The following is a 26,527-nucleotide window of genomic DNA, read 5'->3' as shown; positions in this document are numbered from 1 at the left end:
TTGTCTTCCATGAAACCAGTCCCTAGTGCCAAAAAGGTTGGGGACCGCTGCTCTAAACCATGGTTTTCCAGCTATATGGGGCATTTGCAGCTTGGTGGTCTCTCAAAACAGTTTATTCCTCCCTGTGGAGGTGCTCTACACAAGCTCTTTGCTGCTAATGCTCTCTACACACAGCTCTGCTTTGCTGGTGGCTGCCCTGAGACTTCAGAGTACCAAAGCTGTACTTAGGCTGGAGGGCATCATGGTAGAAGTGTCATCTGGGCTCCAGCATGACACTGCCTTATGCCCAGAATCTTGTAAATGTCTTTATTATTAATACACTCCTCTATCTTTTGGCCCTAATGCCCTCTTTTCAGAGAGGCTCAGGCAACAGGAGTGTAAGGGAGCCCATATGCCATGCTCCCTGCAGTAGGCAGAATAATGACCCTCCTTCCCCCCGAAGATGTCCACACCATATTCTTGGAACCTGTGAATATGTTACCTTACATGGTAACAGGCCTTTGCAGATGTGATTGAGTTCAGGATCTTGAGATGGGGAGATTATCTTGGATTATCTGAATGAGCCAATGTCATCACATGAGTTATTTTAAGTGAAGGAGGGAGACAAGAGGCTAAGAGAGAGAGTGATAGAGAGTTAAATGGAAGAGAGAGAGAGAGAGAGAGACAATTAATGCTGTGCTGCTGACTTTGAAGGTAGAAGGGAACCCTGAGCCAAGAAATGAAGGTGGCCTCTAGAGGCTGGAAAAGGCAAGGTAACAGATTCTCTCCTAGAGTCTCCAGAAGAATTGCACCTCTGCCAACTCCTTGAGTTTTAGGCCAATAAGACCTATTTTGGAATTCTGACCTCCAGAACTCTAAGATAATACATTTGTGTTGTTATAAGCCATTAAGTTTGTGGTAATTTGTTATATCAGCAATAGCAAACTCATACACTCCCCTCCTCCTATTTCTATTGCTTCCTTCCTATTTCTCTTTCGAGGGTTCCTTTAAATCTCTTTCCTTTTTTTTTTTAAGCCTGAACTTGAAAGTTCCCAAGTTAATTAAGACAATTAGAAGAGGGACTACAAATTCCACAGTTAGGAAATCTCCACTGCTACTCTGCTCAATAGTTCCATTTGCTCTTTTATAAATTATTTATGTTCTTTGCCCCACTGATGACTCTTAATGCCGTAAGAGTATAGATCTATAGGGCCACTCGAAGATTCCATGAGAGAGTATGAGCCATACTCTCTCATGTAACCATCCATCCAGTCATTCATACAAGAAATATTTTTTTTTTTTTTTTTTTTTTTGCGGTATGCGGGCCTCTCACTGTTGTGGCCTCTCCCATTGCGGAGCACAGGCTGCGGACTCACAGGCTCAGCGGCCATGGCTCACGGGCCCAGCCGCTCCGCGGCATGTGGGATCTTCCCAGACCGGGGCACGAACCCGTGTCTCCTGCATCGGCAGGCGGACTCTCAACCACTGTGCCACCAGGGAAGCCCCATACAAGAAATATTTACTGGAGACTTCCACGTGCCAGGCTTTGAGCTAGTATTGGGATATGAAGATGGAAGTGCTCAATCTGTGCTGCCACAGAGACCGTAGGTGTTGGGTTTTTATATTTGAGAACAATATGCATAGTTTTGTTTGTTTGGTTGTTTTTCTTTTGTTTTTGGTCCTGAAGCTGTTGTAAGATTTGTTTCTTTCCGGAAAGCAGTTGGATACGTGGAGCCTCTTTGACTAAATAACAAGCGAGAGGAACCATACCCTTGTGTCTTCCAGTTTGCATTCAGACCCAGACGAAAGTTAATGTGTTTGATGATAGATAAGCATGAATGAAAAACGGTGTAGCCCAGTTCACCTTTATTTAGGATAGTTTCTCCCCTCTCTTTATCCTCTTCAGTGCTGCTTTCCTGCCTGTGATGCAAGGAGCTAAGGTTCCAATTAAATCTTTGTGGACAAAAGGCACACACGATAGCCCCAGATAACAGGTGGCCATAAACCCATCAGCACATCCACTTTCAGAGAAGAGTCCCAGCTAAACTGCTAACAGCTGCCAATACCTCATTGAGTACCTTGTACAAGGTGAGCTCTAAGGTAAGATGTTTTTCTCTCTGGACACATTTAATCCTTCCTTGTAACTTGTGTCTCTCAAAAGAGAATTATGACTTTAAAGTTTACTACTGATTTGTTGACAGATTCCTGGTTTTGTTTGGTTTGTTGTTTTGGTTTTGCTTTGTTTGCTTGAATATTTTTGGTCTGTCCTCAGAGAACTTATTTTATTCCATTTTACATCTTTTAGTTTTCCATTGCTTTTCTTTTAATCTCTTCTTATATTCTTATGTATGCATTTCTTATATATCCTTACTCAGTTTGTATTTAGATATAGCTTTCCCTTATATACAGAGAAATGAAGGGTCTTAAATGATTTTGCATACATTTTCTGGTTAAAACTGACCTGGAAATTTGGTTCCATGGGTACCCCTTGGTCACTTTGCAACTGTAGTGTGGATGGTGTTCTTCTTCCAGCCCTTGCCTTAGGACAGAGTAGCTCAGTGCTGGGATACTTGCAACATTTGAGGCTGATATTGAACCCCAATGATAATCATTTAAAATTATTTAGTTCCTGTATTATGGAAGTAGTTAATTATAGAAAAATTATAGAATAACTCAAAATTACAGAAAAGGAAAAAGAAGTAATTTGTCATTGAATGTAATAGCTGACACTTGTGGGTGTACACTTTCTAGTCTAGTCTTTTAAAATGGTGCACATATATTTATTTTTCATATAATTGAGGTCAAGCTGTAGATACAATCTAATATCATTTTTTTCTTAACATTTTAAGAGTATTTTCTAAGTCCTCAAAATTATTTGAAAACATTATTTTTAAGAGCTACTTATATTCCACCATTAAAATGTATCATTTTCATGATACATATAAAATGTATCACTAACATAAATAATTCAACAGTTATTAATTTTACACATAAATCTTTGGCTGCATTTCTGATTATTTCCTTAAGATAGGTTCCAAATCAAAGGGTATACATTTTTTAGAGCCTGATATGTTTCATGACAGTAATCTATTTTAATATTTATTTTTCTTTCTTTTTTTTTTTTTTGTGGTATGCGGGCCTCTCACTGTTGTGGCCTCTCCCATTGCGGAGCACAGGCTCCGGACGCTCAGGCTCAGCAGCCATGGCTCACGGGCCCAGCCGCTCCGCGGTATGTGGGATCTTCCCAGACCGGGGCACGAACCCGTGTCCCCTGCATCGGCAGGCGGATTCTCAACCACTGCGCCACCAGGGAAGCCCCAATAATCTATTTTAAAATTTCTAAGATTGGGATTGTTGATACTACAACAGAAACAACATAAAAGAAAATGAAATCCTTCCCAGCAACTGTTATTACCTGAAGTTTAACAAAGTACTCTGAGTTAATGCTGACTAATGACATGAAATCCTAAGTAGAAAACGAATCATCAAAGTTAGCATTTTACTAACACAGAGTAGCACACCTTTCTGAGGAGGGGTTTATAGCTTAAACAAAAGAATAGGTGTGTTTCTAGTACCATAGAGCAAGGGAAGATGGTGGGGAACATTCCTGCAAGTTAAAAAAACAACATGGGATTTTGCTTTAGTTTGACACTGATTGTGGGACCTGAGACACATCTCTTAGCTTCTTGAATCTCAGATTTCTCATCTGTGAGATGAAAGGCTTGGTCTAGGTCAGTGTTTCTCAGTGGGCAGCACAGGTAACACTTGTGGCACATGGGCTATTTATAGGCATAGACAGTTATTTTTTTGGCATGGCACGTAAAGTTATCTTTTTAAATGATAGTATTTCAGTTTTTAAAAAGAGTGGATTTAGAGGAAAAGATTAAGTAAATAACAATACAGGTAGTCCTCAGATATGACATAAACTACTGAGGTGATGGGCAAATGTCTGATGTTTGAGAAATACAGAGCTTGGTGATCTCTGTAGAACTTGCTTAATGTGTGAGGTAGGACTTCAGATATAAAAAGCCCGTCAGCAATGCTTCCTTGGAAGGCATTCTGTGATCGAGGTAGAGTTATTCAGATGTATAAGAAGTAACAGAGACACAGGCATGGAAGAGGTTCAGATACCATCCTATCACTGGGAGTTTGGGATTAGCAGATGCAAACTAGTATATATAGGATGGATAAACAACAAGGTGCTACAGTATAGCACAGGAAACTATATGCAATATCCTGTGATAAACCATAATGGAAAAGAGTATGAAAAAGAATATATATATGGTGTACCTGAATCACTTTGCTGTACAGCAGAAATCAAGAGAACACTATAAATCAGCTATACTTCAATAAAATATAAAAAACAAACAAACAAACAAAAATACCATCCTATCACTTGCAACTCTTTGTACCTTCTCATTTTAATAGTGAGTTTCACTTGTCTGGGCAGAATTTCTCCCAGATCCTCCCTAAAAACCTGGCAGAGAAGCCACCCCTGGCGCCCTCACCATGCTCGGGGCAGTTTTGGACGCTCCTCAGTGGCTGCTGAAGAAGGGGAGAGAGTCCCGGAAGCTGGTGTTGCTGGTGGTGTTTGTTGCTCTGCTCCTGGACAACATGCTGCTCACTGTGGTGGGTACGTTTGGGGGACTTGGTGCTGGGGGTTAATTTGCTCTGGTTCCCAGAGGACAGCACATACCCTGTTAGAATTCAGCAGTGAATGGAATGGAGAATTTTTCTTTTTGTGCTTGAAAACACAAAGATTGCTGGGGAGTGGAAGAAATGGCAGGAAATGGAGTTTGAAGCTTGCCAACCTTCGCTGAAAGACCCCAGAGGTTCAAAGAGAAGGCGGTCCAGAGAGCACCTGACCGAATCAAAGGGGCTGGACCCGGAGCCAGAACTGGCAATGCTTTTCTTCCTCCCCATACTCTCTTCCTAAGGTGCTAATGATTCCAAGTGCCTTCTGGGATTGAGAGCATCTTCTCACCATGCTGCCTTTGTCTGCTCTGTCAAAATAACACACTTTATATGGATATCCAACTTCTTAGCAACACCTACCTTTCCTGTGGTTCATTCCCTCCCAGTCCTTCTTTTTTAGTTGGTAGTCTATTCATTTTTACATTCAGTTGTACTGGTATATAAATGGGCGCCAACATGTTTCCCCTTCTGGGTAAAATATATGCTTTTAAATAAGAATATTCCTGAAACAAATTATAAATCCAGTACAGTCAGTTCTTATTATTCATGGTGTTATGCTCTATAAATTTTCTGTGAACACTGGATTTAGTCAATACTAAATAATTTCTCCTCCGGGAAATACACACACACACACACACACACACACACACACACACATACACACACACACACACATAATGCATATGTGTGTGTGTGTGTGTGTGTCACACACTGTATAGATTATAATCTTAAATCTTAAAAACGACACTTCCTGGTAGATTGTATTTTCTTTACAAAAGAGAAAACAAAGTTCAGAGGTGTTAAGTGACTTGCCTGAGGTGACCCCACTAACAGGCCAACTGGCCTCAGAGCTGGAGTTTCTTGCACCTCGCTGCCCTTCCCTGCCCCATGCTCTGCATCTCTGTGTGAGAGTGAAACAAGAAGGCAGAGCCCACCTTGTTCAACCTCAGCTGCCAAAGTGAGCATCTGGTGACTCTGTTTTCCACACTCTCTGCATGTATGTCTGAGAAAACCCATGATGGCTTTGTGAGCATTGATTTTTTTTTTTTTTTTTTTTTGTGGTACGCGGGCCTCTCACTGTTGTGGCCTCTCCCATTGCGGAGAGCAGGCTCCGGACGCACAGGCTCAGCGGCCATGGCTCACGGGCCCAGCCGCTCCGCGGCACATGGGATCTTCCCGGACCGGGGCACGAACCCGTGTCCCCCACATCGGCAGGCAGATTCTCAACCACTGCGCCACCAGGGAAGCCCGTGAGCATTGATTTTTGTGATTACAAACGTTGGCCAGTAGACGAATTAGCCAATATGGAATCCATGAATAATGAGGACCAATTGTATGATGGTTGGAATTCAGGCACTTGAGCTAAGAGGGTAACGCGGGCAGGTGCAGTCTTTGAGTAGGCTTCAGATCACGTCACTTAGACACCTTCCTCAGCATGAGTCTGGACCTCATGGTAATGTCCCTGAACTGACTAGCAGTCAGAAGGCAGTCTGTCCTTAGCCCTCATTACTTGTTCTTCTTACCTTTCAGTTCCCATTGTGCCCACCTACCTATATGCCACAGAGTTCAAAGTCAACACTTCTCTGTACCCTGGGCCCACCACAGCTTCCCAGCCTGCCCTCACTTCTGCCTTTTCCACCATCTTCTCCTTCTTTGAAAACAACACCTTGGCTATCGAAGAAAGTGTGCCCAGTGGCATAGCATGGACAAGTGACACTCCCGGCACCATCCCGCCTCTGGTCACCGAAGCCATCCCAGCCCATGAAAACAACTGCTTTCAAGACACAGAGTTCTTGAAGGAAGAGAACACGTGGGTTGGGCTTCTGTTTGCTTCCAAGGCTCTGATGCAACTTCTGGTCAACCCATTCGTGGGGCCTCTCACCAACAGGTATCTCAGTGGGTACAGTACCCCGACAGGGTACTCAGGGGCTCAGAAGTAAGAGAATGGGCTGAGGTATCATAAAGGTGGTTAGAAGGGATAAAGAAGGAAAACTCACTTGTCTGCACCCCAGGGTGATCGGCTGTTTGGGAAAGATAACATGATATTGATAAAATGACTTGGGCTTCAGATTTTCTTAGTGATGTAATGACTATTGTGTACCAAGAAGAGAACCAGGGAACAGAAGTATACTACTGGTATTTCAGTGCCCTGGAACATGGCTTGAATGGGGTAAGGGTAGAAATAGGACAGGCCTCTTGCAGGATAGAGCACTGGCTTCTTAGTGCTTGTGTTTGGGATTATCCTCACGTTTCAGAAAGATATGCCTTCTGACTAGGTTATTTATCTTTTCTGGAAAAGAGGATTTGGGCCCTGGCCGACAGGTAAATTTGCATGTTTGTTTATATGCATTTACATGTCATATTCCATCTCTGTACCTGCATTCGGAGACATGTTTTGCCATGCACTCAAATAACTGCATTTTTGTTCCCAATTACATGAAAAAATATAGTGCAAGTATGCGGATGCCTATTGGAATTGTGTCTTTTTTTAAATTCCCTTTTAGGATTGGATATCACATTCCCATGTTTGCTGGCTTTGTTATCATGTTTATCTCCACACTTAGTAAGTAATTTGCTACCTCTTTTCTTCACTTCATTGATTAACTTTGATTTTACCACATGCATTACCAGGAAGAGAGCAGGGGCAAGTTAGCTAATTAGTCATCTGACTAAGTGACCTATGACTCTGATTTAAATGCTTTACAGTTTTCATTATGGGAACTAGAGCACTAGAGGCAACTCAGTCTAGTTGGCATTTGTACATCATGCTATAAAAGAACAGATACTTCACTTCCTTCAGCTTGCGAAAATTGTGAAGGCTGTTTTAATTTGTATGCTATAAGGTGTATGTGTGTATCTATCAGTAATCCCTTGAATGAGTTTAGTACAAACCTCCCGTCTTTTTAAAAAAAGTTTAAAATTTATTTATTTATTTATTTTTGGCTGCATCGGGTCTGTTGCTGCGCGCGGGCTTTCTCTAGTTGTGGCGAGCAGGGGCTACTCTCTGTTGCGGTGCATGGGCTTCTCATTGTGGTGGCTTCTCTTGTTGTGGAGCATGGTCTCTAGGCATGGGGGCTTCAGTAGTTGTGGCACACGGACTCAGTAGCTGTGGCTTGCGGGCTCTAGAGTGCAGGCTCAGTAGTTATGGCGCACGGGCTTAGTTGCTCCGTGGCGTGTGGGATCTTCCTGGACCAGGGCTGGAACCCGTGTCTCCCGCACCAGCAGGCAGATTCTTAACCACTGCGCCACCAGGGAAGCCCAAAACCTCCCATCTTTGAGAAGAGGTCATAGTATTTTGATATGTAAAGGTAAAGGGCAACTAACAAAGAATCTAAATTGGGCAGTAGCAACTGGAAAATTCCATAAAAGTTTATTCCCTTCAAGGAAGGCCGTTAAAGATTATAGCTTTGGAAAATAAATTTGCTAAGGAAACAAGAAAGAGAAAGACAAATAGTCTACCCAGTATCAGATAACTGTTCCCCAAAAAATAGAGATGGAATAAGAACAGTAAGTGAAATAAAATACATCTGGAAATTGACCCTGAGAAAATAAGAAAATAATGAATGTGGAGTGGTGGGGGGGGAAGTTTAATAAAGGAGAACGCATCCTGCTGCCTCTCTGCTCCGAATAACATACCTTCTCCCTCTTGTTTTTCTTATTACCTTTCTGTTACTTTTCTCCTTTTTCTATTGCTCTTTCTCAAATTTTCTTCCCTTCCAGCATAGGACTTGACTTCTGTCAACCAATACTGAACACGAATTTGTTGCATTCAGGGCTGGAAGGTGCAAAGTGCAGGAGCTGAATATGTGAAGTTCTTGTGACATTCTAGTTGAATCAAAGAAAGTGAAGGAATTAAAGTTAGAAAACTTTATTGAACTTCTAGGAGCTCAGCCTATGCCGAACAGTAAATTAAAAACTAATAAGATGCTCTTTTTCATCAAATGAGACATAGTTCATTTCACAAAACTTTATGGTAACTTTATGGTACACACACATGATGCCTTGATGGTGATGGTGAAAAGTCACTGAGGCAACATAAAGAATGAAAAGACATGGCTCTGTCTACCCAGGAGTTCTTAATGCTTGCCTGGGAGCCATGAGAAACACCCTGCAAAATAAGATAATGCAGTGCCCTAGTGGATCCCAAACTTTTTAGCATAAGGTCCTTTCCTGATTCTCTGTCAAGAACTGATTTTTTTTTAACATTATATTTTAAAATTTATTTATTTATTTTTGGCTGCGTTGGGTCTTCATTGCTGCGCACAGACTTTCTCTAGTTGCGGTGAGGGGGGGGGCTACTCTTCATTGCGGTGCGTGGGCTTCTCATTGCAGTGGCTTCTCTTGTGGAGCATGGGCTCTAGGCATGCAGGCTTCAGTAGTTGTGGCACATGGGCTCAGTAGTGTAGCTTGTGGGCTCTAGAGCACAGGCTCATTAGTTGTGGCACAGGGCTTAGTTCTCCGTGGCATGTAGGATCTACCCGGACAAGGGATCGAACCCGTGTCCCTTGCATTAGCAGGCAGATTCTTAACCACTCTGCCACCAGGGAAGTCCAAGAACTCATGTTTTGAGAGCTTTTCTTATCTACTGAACTGTATATATTAAATAATATTTATCGTTTCCATGCCATAACTAGTGTTGCTATACTGAGTTAGCCTAGCTCTGGCAAACGTTTGATGTTTAGGGGATCCTATGTAGCATTCTTTCAGGGTTTTTAAATACTAAAATGAGGTTGCTGATACCCATCACTCCCCCGAAGAGCCCCCATCTGGGAAACATGCTTGATGTAATTAGGAGCTAAATGGTGGCCCATGTTGGGGCACAAGGTGAAAAAGAAATTACTTTGGTCTTCCTAAATAGGGGGATCAACCGTCCTAGTTTGCCTGGGATTGAGGGGCTTCCTGGGATGCGAGACTTTTGATTTTAAAACCACAAAGGTCCTGGGCCAACAGAGATGAGTTGGTTACACCATTCTCAAAGGACATAGGGGTAGCAGACCTTGAACAGAGTGGAAATCAGAAAGCCTAGGAGAAAGCATTGGAGGCCTGGCCAGGAGAGACCAATCATTTGCATGTTTGGGAGATGGTGTGCTCATGTCGGGAAGTAATGGGAGAAGATTATAAACATAGCCAAAGACATCTAATGAATGGGCGAAGGGACTCAGATTATGCTGATTCAGACACTTTAGGAGGGAGTCTTCTCGCTTTCTGTGGTGTTGTCCTGGAATTGGAGATGAGACATGTCTGGACCCACCAACTTTACTGCCAATGCCCTGTAATTTAGTTGTTGATAACATATTCCTTCCTGTCTGGTTCTCAGTTTCATGTATGTTAGTCTCTAGTAGACTGAATCTCTTCAAGGGCATGCACTGGATATTCTCTTTATTTCACATCTGCTACAGAGTCCAGCACAGCTGCATGGTCAGTATTACTTAATAAATACTCACTGATCTGATTTGGCTAAAAGATCCTCCAATATAAGGGGAAGGATCTGATTGGATTACAAGATATTATTTTCTACACAATACCAATGATCCTTCAAGTACACATAGCTTTTGTCCCACACTCCAGATGACCCAATGGGACCCAACAATGGCAAAAATCAAATCTGGGTGTTGCATATAGAGGATCCAGAAGTAGGGTCCAGGGACCAGTTCTTGGCCCAGGGCATCAGGTTTCACGCGCAGCCCTGGCTCCAGTGGACAGGATGTTGGGTTTTTAAGCAGGAAATGTGGACACTCAGCCTTCCATCCACTGTGTGGTGAACCGGTTTATGCTTTGGTTTCTCTGTCTTCATGCCAATTAAAATGCAATCCTAATTAAGGGGGAAGGATTAGAAAGACAACTCCAAAAACAGGGAGCAGTGATCATGCTTTATTAAAACATATGCATAATGGCTCATGTCTATAGTATCATGAGTCCATTTTCTGATGGCCAGGGAATCAAAGACATTTTTGCTAACTGGAGCATTCTTGCTATTCTCTTTGCCCAGTGTTTGCTTTTTCTGGTACCTATACCCTGCTCTTTGTGGCCCGAACTCTTCAAGGCATTGGATCTTCATTTTCATCTGTTGCAGGTAACGCCGACATCTTACACACACACACACACACACACACACACACACACACACACACACACACACCTCTCACCATCTCTTACTACCATCAGACCCTCTAAGATTTATATGAAGAAATTAAGGAAAATATCATCATAGTTGTGATTGTTGCATAAATTGTGATATGTATCTCTGCATAGTTGAAGAAATTGTGATTTAAAAGCAAGATAATTGTAGAGTTGCTGGTAGTGCCTATAAATCCCTAAGTATAACATCATTTTCTTTGATATTTAGATGCTGCTAGCTCAGGTCAGACCAAGTCCAAGGTAAAACTGTGAAGTATGCCAGGTTTTTATTTAATGCCACTCTATGGTCTTTTCTCTGTCCCCCTCTTACCATTTTATAGAAATAGTAAAGTTAATACTATTGGTAATACCATCACAATTTGCAAAGTACTATCAAATACAATATTTAATGTAACCCTATGAAGCAGAGATTTTATGACATTTTTCACATGAGTAAATGGGCATAAGAGCCCAGCCCACACTCTCTCCCAAGTGCTTTCATACTCTTCCTTGGGCATCCCCATCGAATAGAGCAGTGCTCTGTGTCCTTAGGTTTTCCCTTCCTTGACCTACTCCGTATCCATGGGTTCAGGGAAATGTACTAGGAAATGATAAAATAATACGAAATGCAGGATCACTGGACAATGGTATTCTGCATTACCCTTCCCAGAGACTTTTGCACTTCTAGTGATATTCTGAACAGAAGGGAGTGAGCAAGGTGGGCATTTGGGGCGAGGCAGTATTTGCAAAATACTATGGGTTAGGTTCTATAAAACCCCCAAAACTGAAACTCTAGCTTAGACGACCCCTGAAGATAGAAGAGGGGCAAGATCAAGGACTCAGTGAGTATGCTGACTCTACCTGCCTCTCTCCTTTCAGGTCTTGGGATGCTGGCAAGTGTCTACACTGATGACTGTGAGAGAGGGCAGGCCATGGGCATTGCCTTGGGGGGCCTGGCCTTGGGAGTGCTAGGTAAGTGGCACTGGCCCCAGGTCTCGGTTCGGGAGGATGAGATACCGCAGACTCCCCGGAGACAGCCCCAGGAAGCAGGTATTTCTAAGGTCATGGAAGACAGCATTTTTCTTCCTTCTCTGTCCAACCATGTTTTGAGTCCTTCTGAAATTCTGCCCAGGAAAAGCAGAATCTCTTTCCCCTTGGGGAGCTGAACAGCCCATAAGGGCCTGGGAATGGTCCAGAAACCTACTCCATTCAAGGGAGTGACTATCTGCATGTTAGTAGCCACCACCTTACCTCTGCTTCCATACGTGGCCAGTGCTTTCGACATGAGAACATGCTCTTTGTCAGGTTCTGTGCTAAATATATACATAATCTCTTTTATTCCTCACTACCACACTGTAAAAGAGGAATGATCGTCCCCGTTACACAGATGAGGATATGAAACGTTCATAGCCATCCAAGGTCACATGGCCAGGAAATGCCAGAGCAAGGATACAGACTCAGATTTTCTGGGATCGAATCCCAAGCTCCAAATCATAAGCTCATGCTTTCTTTGAGGTTCATCCAAAGTCTGGTTTAATTGACTAGTCCAACAAGCTACACACTTTTACTGAGTACGTGTTGTGTGCCAAGCACAATGCTGGCACAGAGGGGATAAGGGTCAGAAGCCTCAGACATGCTTCCTGCCCCCGAGGAATTTTCTAGCTAATTGAGAAGAAAACACCAAAAATCTCTTCCCTGGCTTATACCCTGCTCTCTACCACCGTGACGAGGAGAGGGAACCAAAGCCATGCTCTTTGTTAGTATCCACCTCCCCAAACACCCAAGCTAACACTTTGGTGCATACTTGTCTCCTTTAACACCTCTCACTCCCAAATGAATAAGCCTGTTATACCCTCCTCAGCCACTTGCTCAAGGCCAGCTCCTCATCACGTCTCAGTTGGAACAAGGCACCAGCCTCCTGCCTGATCTGCACGTTGCCTCCTTCCTCCAGGGTGCCGCCAGAAGAAGCTTCCTATGCCCAGAGCTGGTGTTTCTCCCCTGCCAAAAAGCACTGGTGTTTCTCCCTAGCCCACAAGGCCAAGTACATACTTTATCTAGATATACAGGGCCCTTGGCTATTTGGTCTCAACCTTCCCCACCTCTCCTCATCTCCCAAATACTCCTATTCTAGTAACAGGGACTTTCTTCTATTTCTGCTCTATCCACACTCTCTTTTCTGACACCTCTGTGTTCTTCACACATGCTTCTTCCCCACAAGTATTACGCAGTTGACAAAGCCCCTGTGGCCACCTGAACTCACACTACTGTGATTACATAACATTTTGTGGATGGAACATTTACTTTTCACCATGTTATAATTATTTGGGTCCCCCCCACACCCCCACACACATTTCTTCCACTAGAAAGTGAGCCCCTTGGAAGTAGATCTTCTTCATCTCTGAATCCTCAAAACCTCATGTCCTCATGTGAAGCTCAGCCCCTAGCAGGCCATCAAGAAATACTCACTGGGTATAGGAGGACAAGTCATGATGGCTGGGAATCAGCCCCCCATCTCTGGAATCCATGCCTGTTTTGCTTTTCTAGTGGGAGCTCCGTTTGGAAGTGTGACATATGTATTTTGGGGGAAGATTGTACCCTTCCTCATCTTGGCCTTCCTGGCACTACTGGATGGAGGTAAGTCACCATAAGAGGCCACCAGGCAGGCAAGAGCCCAGGTCAGGTTGGGAATGCATTATGCTGTGGTGTCCGTGTTGACATATCTGGGTGGATCAAGGACTGCCCCATCGTAAGAGAGAGGGAGGAAGCTCAGGGAATTAGATCTGCAAGGGGTAGGGCGCTAACAATGTGGCTGTTATTGGATCCTCCAACTAATAAGTGGACACACTGAACTATTTCTCACTCCCTCTTCCTTTAGCACTCCAGCTTTGCATCCTACAGCCTTCCAAGGTCTCTCCTGAGGTAAGTGGATACCAAGCTCCATTGCCAAGAGAGCGATGGAATGGATAAGTGCAATGACCCAGGCCTGCCTAGACCATCCCTGTCAAACCATAAGAAGAAAGGGGAGTGGAGTTGGAGAAAACAAGAACTGTACTGGATTCCCAATAGGGTGACGTTTAGGATAGCATGAGGGATGGGGAAGGAGTCTGGCTTGATGTTGGACCAAGATGGAGGAGGGGCCTTATAAAGAATCAAAGAAACCTTACTGGGTTACATATAATAATAACTCAGAACCAGGATGACAATGACATTGGGACCCGAGTATTTATAATTATAATTATAATATCTCAGAGCTAAAGAAGACCTTGGAGGCCATCCAAACAATCTCTCCCCGCAAAGCATCCTTACAGACTGTCATTCTGTAGCAGTTAAATATCAGAGTTGGTATCTGTCTGACTCTAAGACAGAGATGGCTCTGGGAAATCTATACCAAGTCATGGAGAAAGATAAGAAAGTACAAACAATATGGGAATCTTTGATCTAAGGACCTTGATGTTATAGCCAAGTCAGATGGTAGTGTTGGTATCCTAGGGGCGCACTACTTGTGATTGGTGTCTGAAGTGGGGGGCAGTCTTGTGGGGTCTGTGCTAGCTCCGAGTAATTAGTGTCAGAATTGAATTAAACTTTAGGGACACCCATTTGGTTCACAGAGAATTGGAGAATTGCTTGGTGTGGAGAAAGCCCACCCATTTGGTATCAGAAGTGTTGTAAGTAGAGGAGTGATTTTCCTTTAGTACCTTTTTGAATAATTTTGATTTTTAGATGGTAATGTTCTACGTATTCAAAAAAATATTTTTTTTTTTCTGGCTGGCATACCAGTACTATATTTTATTCATTCTTCTATATTTGGGCATTTAGGTAGTTTCCAGTATTTTGCAGCTACAGATAGTGCTGCAATGAATAACCTTGTGTATAGGCATTGTTATAGAGTTGGAGGTAATCTTTAGAGTAAATTTCTAAAAGTGAAATTGTCAGGAATTTCCTGGCGGTCCAGTGGTTAGGACTCCACACTTTCACTGCCGAGGGCCCGGGTCCAATCCCTGGTCAGAGAACTAAGATCCCACAAGCCACACGATGCAGCCAAAACCAAAAACAAATAAAAGTGAAATTGTTGGGTCAAAGGGTTTATTGGACTTCTTTATGTACATTTTATGATTTAGATCTGTCTCCTTACTTGAATTATATATGGGAGAGGGCATGATCTTTTTAATTTTAGTATCTCTGAATATTGCAATCCACCCTGTGTGGATGCAAAGAGGGTTATCATATCAAAACTATTGAATCTATTACAAGATAGAATGTGGTAAACACCAGAGATTAGGACACAGCACTCAGGAAATTTGAAAGAGAGAGAAGTTCCAGCTACTGAGTCAGGGAACACTGGATAAGAAGGAGCCATTTAAGCTTGACCTTGACGAATGGGTGAGGTTTGGACCTATGCAAAGGAGAAGGAAGGGAGTTTAGGAAGAGATAACCATGACAACTGAGGGCCTGCTTGTATGCATGGAAGGAAGGTAGATGCTAAGTTTATCTGGAATGAAGTGTTTTGAGGGGTGCGGGATGTTATAATTGGACATTTAGGCTGGCATTTTCATCTAGATGTTCAGGCTCCTTCAGCCACACCAGTCCAGTATGGCCCCACGTGGTCAGAACAAAGCATTCAGAAAGCTTGAGCAGCTTTCTGAGTTGTTACCTCTAGGCTCACCTTTGGGGTTCAGCACTCTGCCTGTGGTACTTCTTGGATGAATATTGATGCTAGCAAGATCTAGTGGAGAGGCCCGAGGCCAGGAGTCCAGACACCTGTTGTCCAACGTTGGCCTTGCTGACAACCCACTCTGATCTGGCTGATGGTCATTCAAAGGCAGGAATCATGTCTGGAATATGTTGTCCTGCTCTTTGTGACTGCCTTGCACACGGGGGCTGTGCGTCCACCAGCTCACTCTGTGACCTTGGGCAAGTCGCCTCCTCTTCTATGACGTGGGTGTCTGGTCTCTCCTGTAAGGGAGCTGACGTAGACGGTCTCTGAGGTCCTGCCTTCACGCTCTCAGATTCTGTGAAAACAGGAGAGATGTATACACTGTACAAATGGACGTTTTTTTGTTGTCCATGTTCTCAGAGTGCCAAGGGGACTCCGCCCCTCACACTTCTCAGAGACCCTTTTATCCTGGTGGCTGCAGGTAAGCTGACATTGCCCCCCTTTGGGCTGGGAGAGTGAGCTTCAGGGCAGCCTTGGGGCTCACCGAACCATCTCCTCAGGATCCCTCTGCTTTGCCAACATGGGGGTGGCCATGCTCGAGCCCACACTGCCCATCTGGATGATGCAGACCATGTGTGCCCCTGAGTGGCAGCTAGGTAAGTGACCTCGGTCCCCAACTCGGGCTTGGGCAGAGATGTGTGCCATGGGCCCTTTCTCAGATAATCGACAGGCGTCATCAGGGCCAGGTCTTCAGAGTCACAGAAGGACAGTGTGCTTCCTTCATAGAATTACCTTCCCCGTCCACACCTGTGAATCAAGCCTGATTTAGTGGGCAGTCCCTTCAAGAAGCAGGCCGAGGAGCAGTTCTCTCCGGGTTACTTGAGATGCTGCCTCCTGGGCTTGACGTCCTAAAAATTTCTGTCCAATAAAACATAACTCTCAACTTAAAAAAAAAAAAAAAAAGGAGAAGAAGAAGAAAAAAAGAAGCAGGCAGAGAAGGGCAGGGTTGGGGGGCGTTGATGGGTGATGGAGGGGCAACATACCTAGCTGGGTGGATGAATAACTTGTAGTCAAAAGACCTTGGGTTTTTATTTCTGCTCCATTGATTTGCTGTGCACGTTTGTGAAAATCACCACTTTGGGCTTCCCTGGTGGCGCAGTGGTTGAGAGTCCGCCTGCCGATGCAGGGGACGCGGGTTCGTGCCCCGGTCCGGGAAGATCCCACATGCCACGGAGCGGCTGGGCCGGTGAGCCATGGCCACTGAGCCTGCGCGTTCGGAGCCTGTGCTCCGCAACAGGAGAGGCCACAACAGTGAAGGCCTGCATATCACAAAAAGAAAAAAAAAAAAATCACCACTTTATGAGTGCCACTTTTCTCATCTCTAAAATGGACATCAGAATACAATCTAGTTCAGAGGGTAAATCTGAGGAACAAATGACATAATCTGTGGCAAAGCTTTGCACCCGTAGACTATTAACAAGGCACCACCATTACCATAACTGATACGTTCTTCTTTCCTACTCCCTGTCCCCCAGATTATCCTTTTGCTATCTTTTTACCTCTAAAAAGGTGCTAATGGAGTATATTGTTCTGTGAGGGAGGCCTCTGGCCTCCTCTGCTCCATGGAGAGATGTCCTCATGACTCATCTGAGCTTAGAAAGGAGGCTCCGGACCTTTCTAGGAAGCCTGAGGAAAGGCGACAGAGAAGGTTACGTAGGAATGGCTCAGTCACTGCAGGGAGGAGAGGCTTAAGTGGCCAGAGGGGAAACTGACAAGAACCTGATACAGCTTAACATCCAATGAAAAGCACTAAATCTAATTTTTTAGGGGACCAGGCTAAGCAAGGCTCCCAGCTGCCCTCGTAGCCCTTAATTGAATTCTTCTGGGCTGCAGCTACCTCTGACCATGACAGTTCATTGAATTAGTTGATGCTTGGTACAAATAAACATGCCCTGCCTCAAGGCTCTAGCCGCTCAGGCTCTTGGGGCAGAGGTGCGAAGCTTGGCTCAGAACGGCCTCTCTCCAGCCCTTCTTCACCCCACAGAAATATTAAAAGCAAACCAGCCATCAGCCAGTAACTGGTGAATTGCTGACTTTGGGTTTAATTGTAAACAGCCTGACAGTTTCTGTTAGGCAGCACTGTTTCCTGTCAGGGTACAGAGAAGCAGAGAGAGGCTGGTGAGACGCAAGGAAACTCCCAGGCCTGAAGCCACCCAGTGCCTTGTGCAGGCGAGGCTGCAGTAGAAAGCCCTCAGGAGAGTAAGTGAGAGACTGAGAAGGCCTTGTCCTCCGCCATCCCTTACAACTTTCCTCAGTGCCCTCTGCATCTCTAAGTCTAACTTCAAATGTTCTCACCTGGAGAGTGTGTTAAAATTCAGGTTGCGAGGCCCCGTCCAGCAACTTAGCAGAAACAAGTTTGCATTCCTGATGAGTTTCCCAGTGATGCTGATATGGCGTCAGCGACCACACTGAAAAATATTGCTTTCAATGCAAAACCCTCTCCAAGTTGTTGGGAGGGACAATTTGTACTCTGTGACGGAACATTCTCCAAGTGGCCCGTTGTGTGCCCGCTACTCTCACCCAGTGGAGGAAAGAGCTCAGGCTTTGGAAACAAGCCCACCTGGGTTGAAATCCTGACCCAGCCACTTACTGGTTGTGTCCTTGGATAAGTTACTTAACGTCTTCAAACTCCACTTTTTTTTTCATTTGTAAAACTGGAGGCACTTTTCTGGTTGTTTTCAGGGTTAAATAGATCTTTGTATTCTAAAGGCATTAGCACAGTGCCTGGAATAGAGGATATAGTCAGGAAATAAAAATCATTACTGTTTTCATCATTGTTTTTGTTGAAATCACTTTGACAGTCACAGCTCTGTGTAATTCCCCACCCCTTGAAGATATGCTGTGAAATATATATGTGTCTGTAGAGATACAGTCTGAAACACCTCTTTTGCACAAAATGCTACTGAATTGCAAGCCATACTCAGATCCTAAAGAACAAGCCACACTGACTGAGGAAAATCTCATTCAGGAAATCCCACATCACTTAAAATGATGTCAAGGAGATGTATCTAGGAGGCCTGTGGGCTTCGTACAGGTGCCCATTTCCAGATACCAGGTAGACAATTGAGTAGCTGTACTATTAAAACACATGGTTACAGTTTGAAACAGGTTGCCACCTGTACAGATAGACTAGACAAACACACCTTAGTGTGTTTCACCTCCAGCCCACGGAAGAGAATATTAAAAGCAAACAAGACCTCAGCCAGTAACTGGTGAATTGTTGACTTTGGGTTTAATTGTAATCATCATGACAGTTTCTATTAGGCAGCACTCTTTCCTCCCCATACAGAGAGGCAGAGAGAGGCAGGTGAGACCCAAGGAAACTCACACCACTCATTCCATGCGGTTCTTTATGCCAGAGCCATCTGTGCTGCCACACTGCTGGTGGGGTGGTGGAAACACCTGGAGTTGGAGGGAGAAGGTCTGGGTTCAAGTCTTGACCCTGTTAATCCCTGGCTATGATGATAATAGTTAAGGTCGATGCTCAGAGAGCACTTATTCTGTGCCAGGCGCCTTGCAAAATGGTTGCTTTGCATTATCTCGATTAAGCCTGATAACCAGCCGATCTGGTAGCAATTATTATTATTCCCATATTTTAGAGATTTCTTAATCCGACGCAATTTCCCATTGCCCTCCCAAATCCTGGGTCTTGTGGAAGTCCCTGCCATCAGCAAGTGCCCCTATGCCCTCAACCTCTTTTCATCTTCTTGCCCTGAGACCTGAATGTTTTCTGAGAACACCATTTTCCCACAGCCTTCTTGATGGAAGTTCATGTTCCTTTAGGCTTTGCTTTCTTTCGCTGCTTCTGAATCATTTCTTCTTCATTCTCCTTCAAAGGCCCTGACTCCCTTGAAAATCATGTCGTTAGATTATACCACCCCACCCTTCTTTATTGCAGTTATCTACTGACCCCTGAGTTATCCCTTCTCATTCATTAAATCCACTGACACCTGGCTCATATTCATTTCACCTTTATTCCTGTCACCACTCTTGGTGACTTCCATATCCAACAACTTACCAACATCTTGGCCTATTCCTTAATCTACTTTCTTGCAATGATCTTCTTCTCCTCTCCACCTTAACCAATCAAACCTTTATATAATATTGACCTTGACCTCACCATTAATCGTAGCTTCTCTGAAATTTCACTTCCAAGCAGTGCAGTTATCACCTTACATATTCCCTGCTCAGGTATTCTAATACCCCTGTATGAACACATTTTGGCTGCACTGGGATCACCAGTCCATTCAATTCTCTCTCTGTTTCCCTCACTGCTACTCATGTCCTCTCTTCTTTCTTTACTCAGCTTGGAGTCCATCATGATGAATCCGTGTCCATCATTAATGTCACCACTTTGAAAGCATGGTTAATTTCTTTGCCCCACCTGCTCCCTCTGGGGTTGTCACATGGGAAGCCTTAACTCTGGTTAAGCCTCTCTGGTTGCCTACTCCTCTCTGGTTGCCTACTCCTTGCGTGCACCTGAGCAGTGAAATGGGGCTGTAGGAAAACACACACTAGGTAGGCTGTTGATCTCGCCTCATACTTATGGCCACAAATCTAAAGTGGGTTTTCACACTGTCCAACAATCTTTCTTTAAGTCCCTAGTTATGTTCTTCCTACTTTCCAAAAGGACTGGTTTACACTTCTTCATTCAAACCTCCTACACACCCTCATTCCTTCACCTTCATTACCCTCAACTCCCAGTCATTGAGAAAATAGAAGCAACAAGAAGGGACCTTGCCTGTTCTCATCACTACATATACTTACTTCCCTGTACCTGTGCCTACATCCACTGCCTTCTCTTTATGGTTGGAACATCCCAGCTCCTTCGGAGGTCAGACTTCTTTTTTCTTTTCTTTTCTTCTTCTTTTTCCTTCTGGATTCCATCTCCTCCTACTTCATTGGCTACTCCTTATCACCTTTGCTATCTCCTCCTCGTTTGTTAACTTTTAAAGGTAGGAGTCACAGGAGGCTCAGTCCAAGGATGTCTATTCTTCTATCTCTGATCTTTCATGGGTGATCCCACACATTCCCATGGCTTTAAAACCAATTGGTAAACCAGTTAGTCGAACCCTTATGTCTGTGCGTAGGATCTCTCCTCGGAACTCTAGACTTGTCCACTCAATGGGCCTTCCTAGTTGCATGAAGTGTTTTTGTTTGTTTGTTTGTTTTTCTTGCTAAAAACCTTCTGTTTGGGTTATTCAGTTCTCAGCTTAAGTTACCTCCTCAAAGAAGCCTTCCCTGATCCCCTAAATCTAAGTTAGTCCTTATTCCTTATCACTCTTCCATACTGCCACATTAAACTTTCTTCACAGAACTTATCACTTGTCAAAATTTTCTTTTTCATTTATTTGTTTACTTGTTTATTGTCTATCTCCCTCCCTTGGAATGTAAGCTCCCTGGAAGCCAGGATTTTGTCTATTTTATTCACCCTTCTAATCCTGGTCCCTAGAATACCTGGTACATAGTAAAAGCTCATTAAAAATGCTACATGAATGAGTAAATGAAAGAACAAATCAATGATACTCAGAGAGGGTAAATTCCCCATGGTCACAGAGCTAAAAAGTGGTCAAGCCACAGTTTGAACTCAGCACCAAAGCCCATGTTCCAGGGTACCTGACTCTACTGTCACAATGTGATAAGGACTTCAGTTTACAAAATCCTTTTACATACATTTATCTAATTTGCTCCTTAGTGTAATTTGGTATGATAGAATCACAGCTTTGTTTTTCTTAGATGTGGAAGCCAAAGCTCAGAAAGGTTTAGTAACTTATCCAGAATCACTGTCAGAGGGAATTCCATGGTGGTCTAGTGGTTAGGACTCTGTGATTCCACTGCAGGGGGCATGGGTTTGATCCCTGGTCAGGGAACTAAGATCCTGCAAGCCTTGAGGTGTGGCCAAAAAAAAAAAAAAAAAAAAAGTCACTGTCAGAGCAATAGAAGGGCAGGTAAATAGTAAGGCAGGAATTTTACTTCCTAGGAGGTATGTAAGTCTTTCTCTAAAGCCCATGCTCTTATGCTGGTAATCATGGGTATTTTATACATGAGAATGGCTCATCAAAGCCATTCATCAGGAAGTCCAAGAGGGGAGCTAAAAGCACGTTAAATGTGTTGAAGCTAAACACAGCCCTGCTCTTGAGGAAAGCAGAGTGTGGAGCTCTGTGTCATCTGCTTTAGGTTTGCACAAGGATCTCCAACCCACAAAACAAAGTGGTTTGGGATCCTTGAAGGTAACAGGGGGACTTCACTGTCCTGTAAGAAACAAGGTGTTTTAGAGTAGCTGGGTACATTCTAAGGTAAGGGCCTGTGTCTTTCTACAGGTCTAGCTTTCCTGCCTGCCAGTGTGTCCTACCTCATTGGCACCAACCTCTTTGGAGTGTTGGCCAACAAGATGGGTCGGTATGTAGCCTGGGGATCTGGGAAAAGTCAGGTGGGAGAGTCTTCTGAGGTGTTCCCTGTACCTGGGATGATGAATAATAGCTTCTCTGAAGTTGAAACTTTAGAACAAGTACACACAGATAAAAACTGCCCACTGGGAGGATGGGGATGGGTAGGTGGTAAGGGCAATATAGAGAAAGGATGGTCCTGAGCTGGCTGCTATAGAAGAGGCAGTGAATATATGAGAGACAACCTTTACTATCCAGATGTTTGTTGTCCAGTTGAAGAGAGAAAATAATTCCACAGAGAACAGGTATGAAGAAAGCAGTACCTTGGGGCAGTGGTTGTCAAACTATATTCCATGGACCCCCAGGGAGCTCTACAGGTGTGCCTCAGAGGCCACCAAGTGGAAAGGGTTGGGGACTAAGAGGTATGAGTCTAGATTCTGTTCCTCCACTACAGTGAGAACACCTTTAATTTTACCTTTGGAGTTCAGCACAAAGATTTTAAAAACCATTGCCATAGGAAATCAGAGAGGGAAAGGAGTTTGGTATGTGTTGTGGGTTTTGAGATGGACCCTGAAGACCAGATAACATATGAATAGGTGAGAGGTAGGCTGTATCGGGAAACAGCAGAAATTAAGTTTGAGAATTATCCCCAAGAGACAAATACCTTCTGAGTCAGCTGCTTCCTCTTCTAAGGGAAGGAAGAATATGTTCCATTGCTCCTCATCTGCTTCTACTGGAAAGAGGTGTGGAGTCAGGGAAGAGATGAGGGGCCAGGAAGGGACAGGGCAAGGGCTCACCTGCGCATAAACTGGTCATGTAGAGATGTGTTTATCTTCTCGTATCCTAAGGGGTTCCTGGAAGTAGGGGTGGTAGGACTGGCCAGCGTGTTGGTGATGGGGTGGCAGGTGGAAGGGATCTCTCCCCTTTGCACTGTTTAATGATGGCTGTTTTCTTCCAGGTGGCTGTGCTCTCTGATTGGGATGGTGGTAGTAGGTACCAGCTTGCTTTGTGTAAGTGTAATAAGGTCTTGTTGAGAGAGAGGAGAGAGAGAGAGAGACACCCAGACATTTAAAGACCACTTTCCTTTGAAATGAGCAGAGGGTTGACTTGGCAAGGATTGTCAGAAAGACTGTTCCTGTGTAGGTAGGAATTTAGCACTGGGGGAGATGCCACCAGTTATCCCATTGAAAGGAGGTGGGGAAGGAGAGGGAGAGGGCAGTGTGGCAGCGGGAGACAGAGGTCTGAGGCTTTATGGATGGGCACATGAAGCAATACATGTGGTATCTATTTCTGGGGTCTGTAAACTGGTGCGTTTTATGCCTTCATTTACTCATCTCACCCTGACAGGACCCCATAAGCCACCAGGGGAACCATTATCTGTGCTTCCATCTCTAGCACCAGAATGTTTGGTAGAGGAAGAAAGAAAGAAGGGCTCTTCCATTTCCAGGAGTCCCCTTCAAGCTCTCTAAGCCTTCATTTTCTCCTCTCCACCATAAGGATCAGAAGCACCCTTGCCTCGTAGGCTTGAAGGAGAATGAGATGGTTGGAAAGCACTGAATACAGTGCTCAAGAAAGGCCGGAGGTCCTCAGGGGGAGCTCAAGCTCCGTGTTCAGTCCCAGCTTTGTCACTTGCTCCTCGTGTGACTTTGAGCTCGTTACGTCACCTCCCTTTACTCAGTATCCTCATCTGTGTAAAGAGGATTCTGATAGCACCTCACAGGGTTACCCACACTGACTGCAGCCGTGTCTGGCAAGTAGTGAGCCCACAGTGAATTTTAACCAGTACTAGTGATAAAATAGAAATAGCCCTTGAGGAGTCACCCCTAAAATTTTTTATAGCCACTAACATCTAAATGGTATGTGAAACCTCTAAGGGGTGAATGTGCTGGTATAGCAAGTTTGGGTGACAGATGCCCAGGGACGGAGGTAAGGAACCAGCAAAAGAGGAAAAGAAGGCTTCCATGGGGATGGCTGGGGAGGGCAAGAGAATGAGTTTCACAAGCTTCCTGAAGGTGGCAATGCAAACCACGCCACCTGCCCTGCTAGCTTATAGGTCATTGGTTGTTGGCATTTCTTTTTTGTCTTCTTGCTCCACTGGCTCCCAATTAGGGTTTAAGTAAAACCTCTGGATGATGTTGCAAATAGAAAAGAGAGGAAACTCCACTCAGTGAAGAGAGAGGATGGAAGTATGTGTCTAGGTGGAGGGGGTAGAGGAAGGGGAGGAAGAGTCCATGCAGTAGAAAAGGGTCATTGTTATGGTTTCATAGAGTCAAATCTGAGGTTCACACTCTGTAATTCTCAATAGGACATTTAACCCAAATGGCACCAATCTAGTTTTCATATCTTTAAACGGAAGTAAAGATTCTTTTTCATCAGGAGGTATAAGAATGCACGGGGATAATGTCTGTGGCACGTAGTGCCTGGTTGATAACGCATTTTGTAGGAAAACTCTTTGTTTTTGTGCTGCTGCCACCTGACCCAGCTGGACTCCTGATGAATTTTCCTCCTTTCCTGCTGCAGATTCCTCTGGCTCATAATATTTTTGGTCTCATTGGCCCCAATGCAGGGCTTGGCTTTTCCATAGGTAAGAAGTGCACTTAAAGGAAACAAGAAGCCCCTGAATGTTGGCTTCGGGTCAGATCAGAGGGGGTATATGGAAAAGCAGAAGAAGCAGGAGAGCGGCTGGCAGGGGTATGGAGAGATGGGCTCATAACTCCTGGTAGGAATGGGTGTCAGTTCTGAAGGGAGGACAGACAGCAGGCAAAGGCAGTGGACTAAAGGGGGGAGGAGGAGGGGGGATGCCACAAACAGGGAGGGGGACTGTGGGTAGAGCTGACCACGGTGTCCTGCTTGCTCTGACCACAGGCATGGTGGATTCCTCTATGATGCCCATCATGGGACACCTGGTGGACCTGCGCCACGCCCCGGTGTACGGGAGTATCTATGCCATCGCTGACGTGGCTTTTTGCACGGGCTTTGCTCTAGGTATGTTGGTGGAGGGATAGGGGAGCACCAGGACCTGGTACCCCATTCTCCCTTTATCTACTGTTTACCAGGTAGAAGAGGCTGATTCTCCTAGGGTTCTGGAGATATTTGACCCTGGGACATCCCCTGGGTCACCTGCTGCCCCTAGCATGGTGTCCTCTGTGTGATCAAGACCCAATAACTACTTGTAGATTTGCTTTATTCCTCACAGGCCCATCCACTGGGGGTGCCATTGTGCAAGCCATTGGCTTCCCCTGGCTCATGGTCATCATTGGGGTCATCAACATCATCTACGCTCCTCTCTGCTACTACCTGAGGAGCCCCCCAGCCAAGGAGGAGAAGCTTGTAAGGGCTCTGACTACTGCTGAAAGAATAATAATCTTCTGTTTCTTTCCATGTCTCTCATCCCTTTTTATCCCATGCTCTTATTTCCTCCCTCTTTGATGGGCTCTCTGCTTTGCCATGTTTTCTGATGCCCCTTTCGTCTCTCTCTTTCCTTGGTGCCCGTCCTTATTTTCCCTTCTCTACACAACCACTTTCTCTCTTACACTGGTCAGTTAGGAAGGGTCCTAAGTACAGAAGGAAAATGGGATGCTTGTAAAGTGTTGGGGTCAGGGATCATCAAAGGCACCCTATATTTGCTGTAGTTACTAGCAAAGTGTGAATTGCCAAATCATGCCCACAAAATGGACAGAATTCCACTGGGCACATTCATACATTCATTCACTCACTCACATCTGTCGTTGCCCTTACCAGGTCATTTCTTAAAGTACAAACACCCCAAGGGAGAGAACCGCAGCATATGACTTTGGTTAATAAGATACTTTCCTCTTACCGCAGCACGAGTGCCCTGAGGGTCTGGGTGGGTTAGGTATGGATGTGGAGGCTGCTTAAAGGAGCAAAAGAAGACGTGACAGTCTGGTGGGAGGTGTTGCCCACTTCAGCTGGCTCCCTGCTATAGCCTGTACTACTGCTGAAAGGATTCAATTAAAAGCATATCAGATGATTGTCTTGACTAGGGTGACTACACCTTGGTCCCTTGGGTGGCCTAGGCACATACATGAAGCAGAACAAGTGTCCTTTGCTGGTTTCTTGAGTCTTTTCTGTGCAGCACTAGACTTGGATGAGCTAGTTGGGGAAGGGGATGGGGAAGCTGGTGAAGGATGTGCAGTGATTTCTCTTCCTGCCTCTTGCTGCAGGCAGTTCTGAGCCAGGACTGCCCCATGGAGACCTGGATGGACGCAGCCGAGAAGCACATGAGGGAATTTCCTCTAGGGGAGGACAGCGATGAGGAGGAGCCTGGCTGTGAGGGGTAGCAGCAGAAACTGGTCCCTGGACCTTGTCACGTGAGGCTCAGACTTCAGTGACTACCTCGTTCCCAGGACGCAGATCACCACGGGCTGTTCTTCACTTCTCTCTTCCCTGGTGTCTCCTTTCCTCCCCTCCCATGCATGCTGTTCCCTGGTTCTCTCTTCACCTGTGTCACCTATAGCTCTCCCTCTAAGCTTTGATGCCTCAGCTAGCCCACATTTTGTGGGAGGACAGAGTGATGCTTCCTCCCTGACAAAACTCATTTCATCTGTTATCTGATTTTCTTTGGCACCTTCCCAACAGACTATAAGAGTTTTGTCCTCTATTCCTTGACATGGTC

The 26,527-nt window shown here is 44.8% G+C and overlaps 1 protein-coding gene across 1 annotated transcript; it reads left to right on the top strand.

The window, feature by feature from the left end:
* Positions 1-2,048: 2,048 nt before the first annotated feature.
* Positions 2,049-26,173, top strand: SLC18A1 (solute carrier family 18 member A1). The gene is made up of 15 exons (XM_067040179.1): positions 2,049-2,079; positions 4,408-4,612; positions 6,205-6,562; positions 7,179-7,237; positions 10,664-10,747; positions 11,671-11,763; positions 13,336-13,425; positions 13,667-13,710; positions 15,866-15,926; positions 16,006-16,101; positions 21,826-21,904; positions 22,850-22,901; positions 24,412-24,475; positions 24,757-24,880; positions 26,080-26,173. The coding sequence occupies exons 2-15, from the start codon at positions 4,489-4,491 to the stop codon at positions 26,165-26,167; spliced, it is 1,416 nt and encodes a 471-aa protein (XP_066896280.1). The 5' UTR covers positions 2,049-2,079; positions 4,408-4,488; the 3' UTR covers positions 26,168-26,173.
* The last annotated feature ends 354 nt before the right edge of the window (positions 26,174-26,527 follow it).

This window comes from Kogia breviceps, chromosome 8 (genome assembly GCF_026419965.1).
Source record: "Kogia breviceps isolate mKogBre1 chromosome 8, mKogBre1 haplotype 1, whole genome shotgun sequence".
In the NCBI taxonomy this organism is placed as follows: Eukaryota; Metazoa; Chordata; class Mammalia; order Artiodactyla; family Physeteridae; genus Kogia; species Kogia breviceps.
The sequence above is the reverse complement of the archived record's forward strand: the minus strand, read 5'-3'. Positions and strand labels throughout refer to the sequence as shown.

Coding starts and splice junctions, on each gene's coding strand:
- SLC18A1 (XM_067040179.1), top strand. CDS start 4,489: ATGCTCGGGGCAGTTTTGGACGCTCCTCAGTGGCTGCTGAAGAAGGGG. Junction 10,748..11,670: donor TTCATTTTCATCTGTTGCAG/GTAACGCCGACA, acceptor CTCTCCTTTCAG/GTCTTGGGATGCTGGCAAGT. Junction 15,927..16,005: donor TTTTATCCTGGTGGCTGCAG/GTAAGCTGACAT, acceptor CCATCTCCTCAG/GATCCCTCTGCTTTGCCAAC.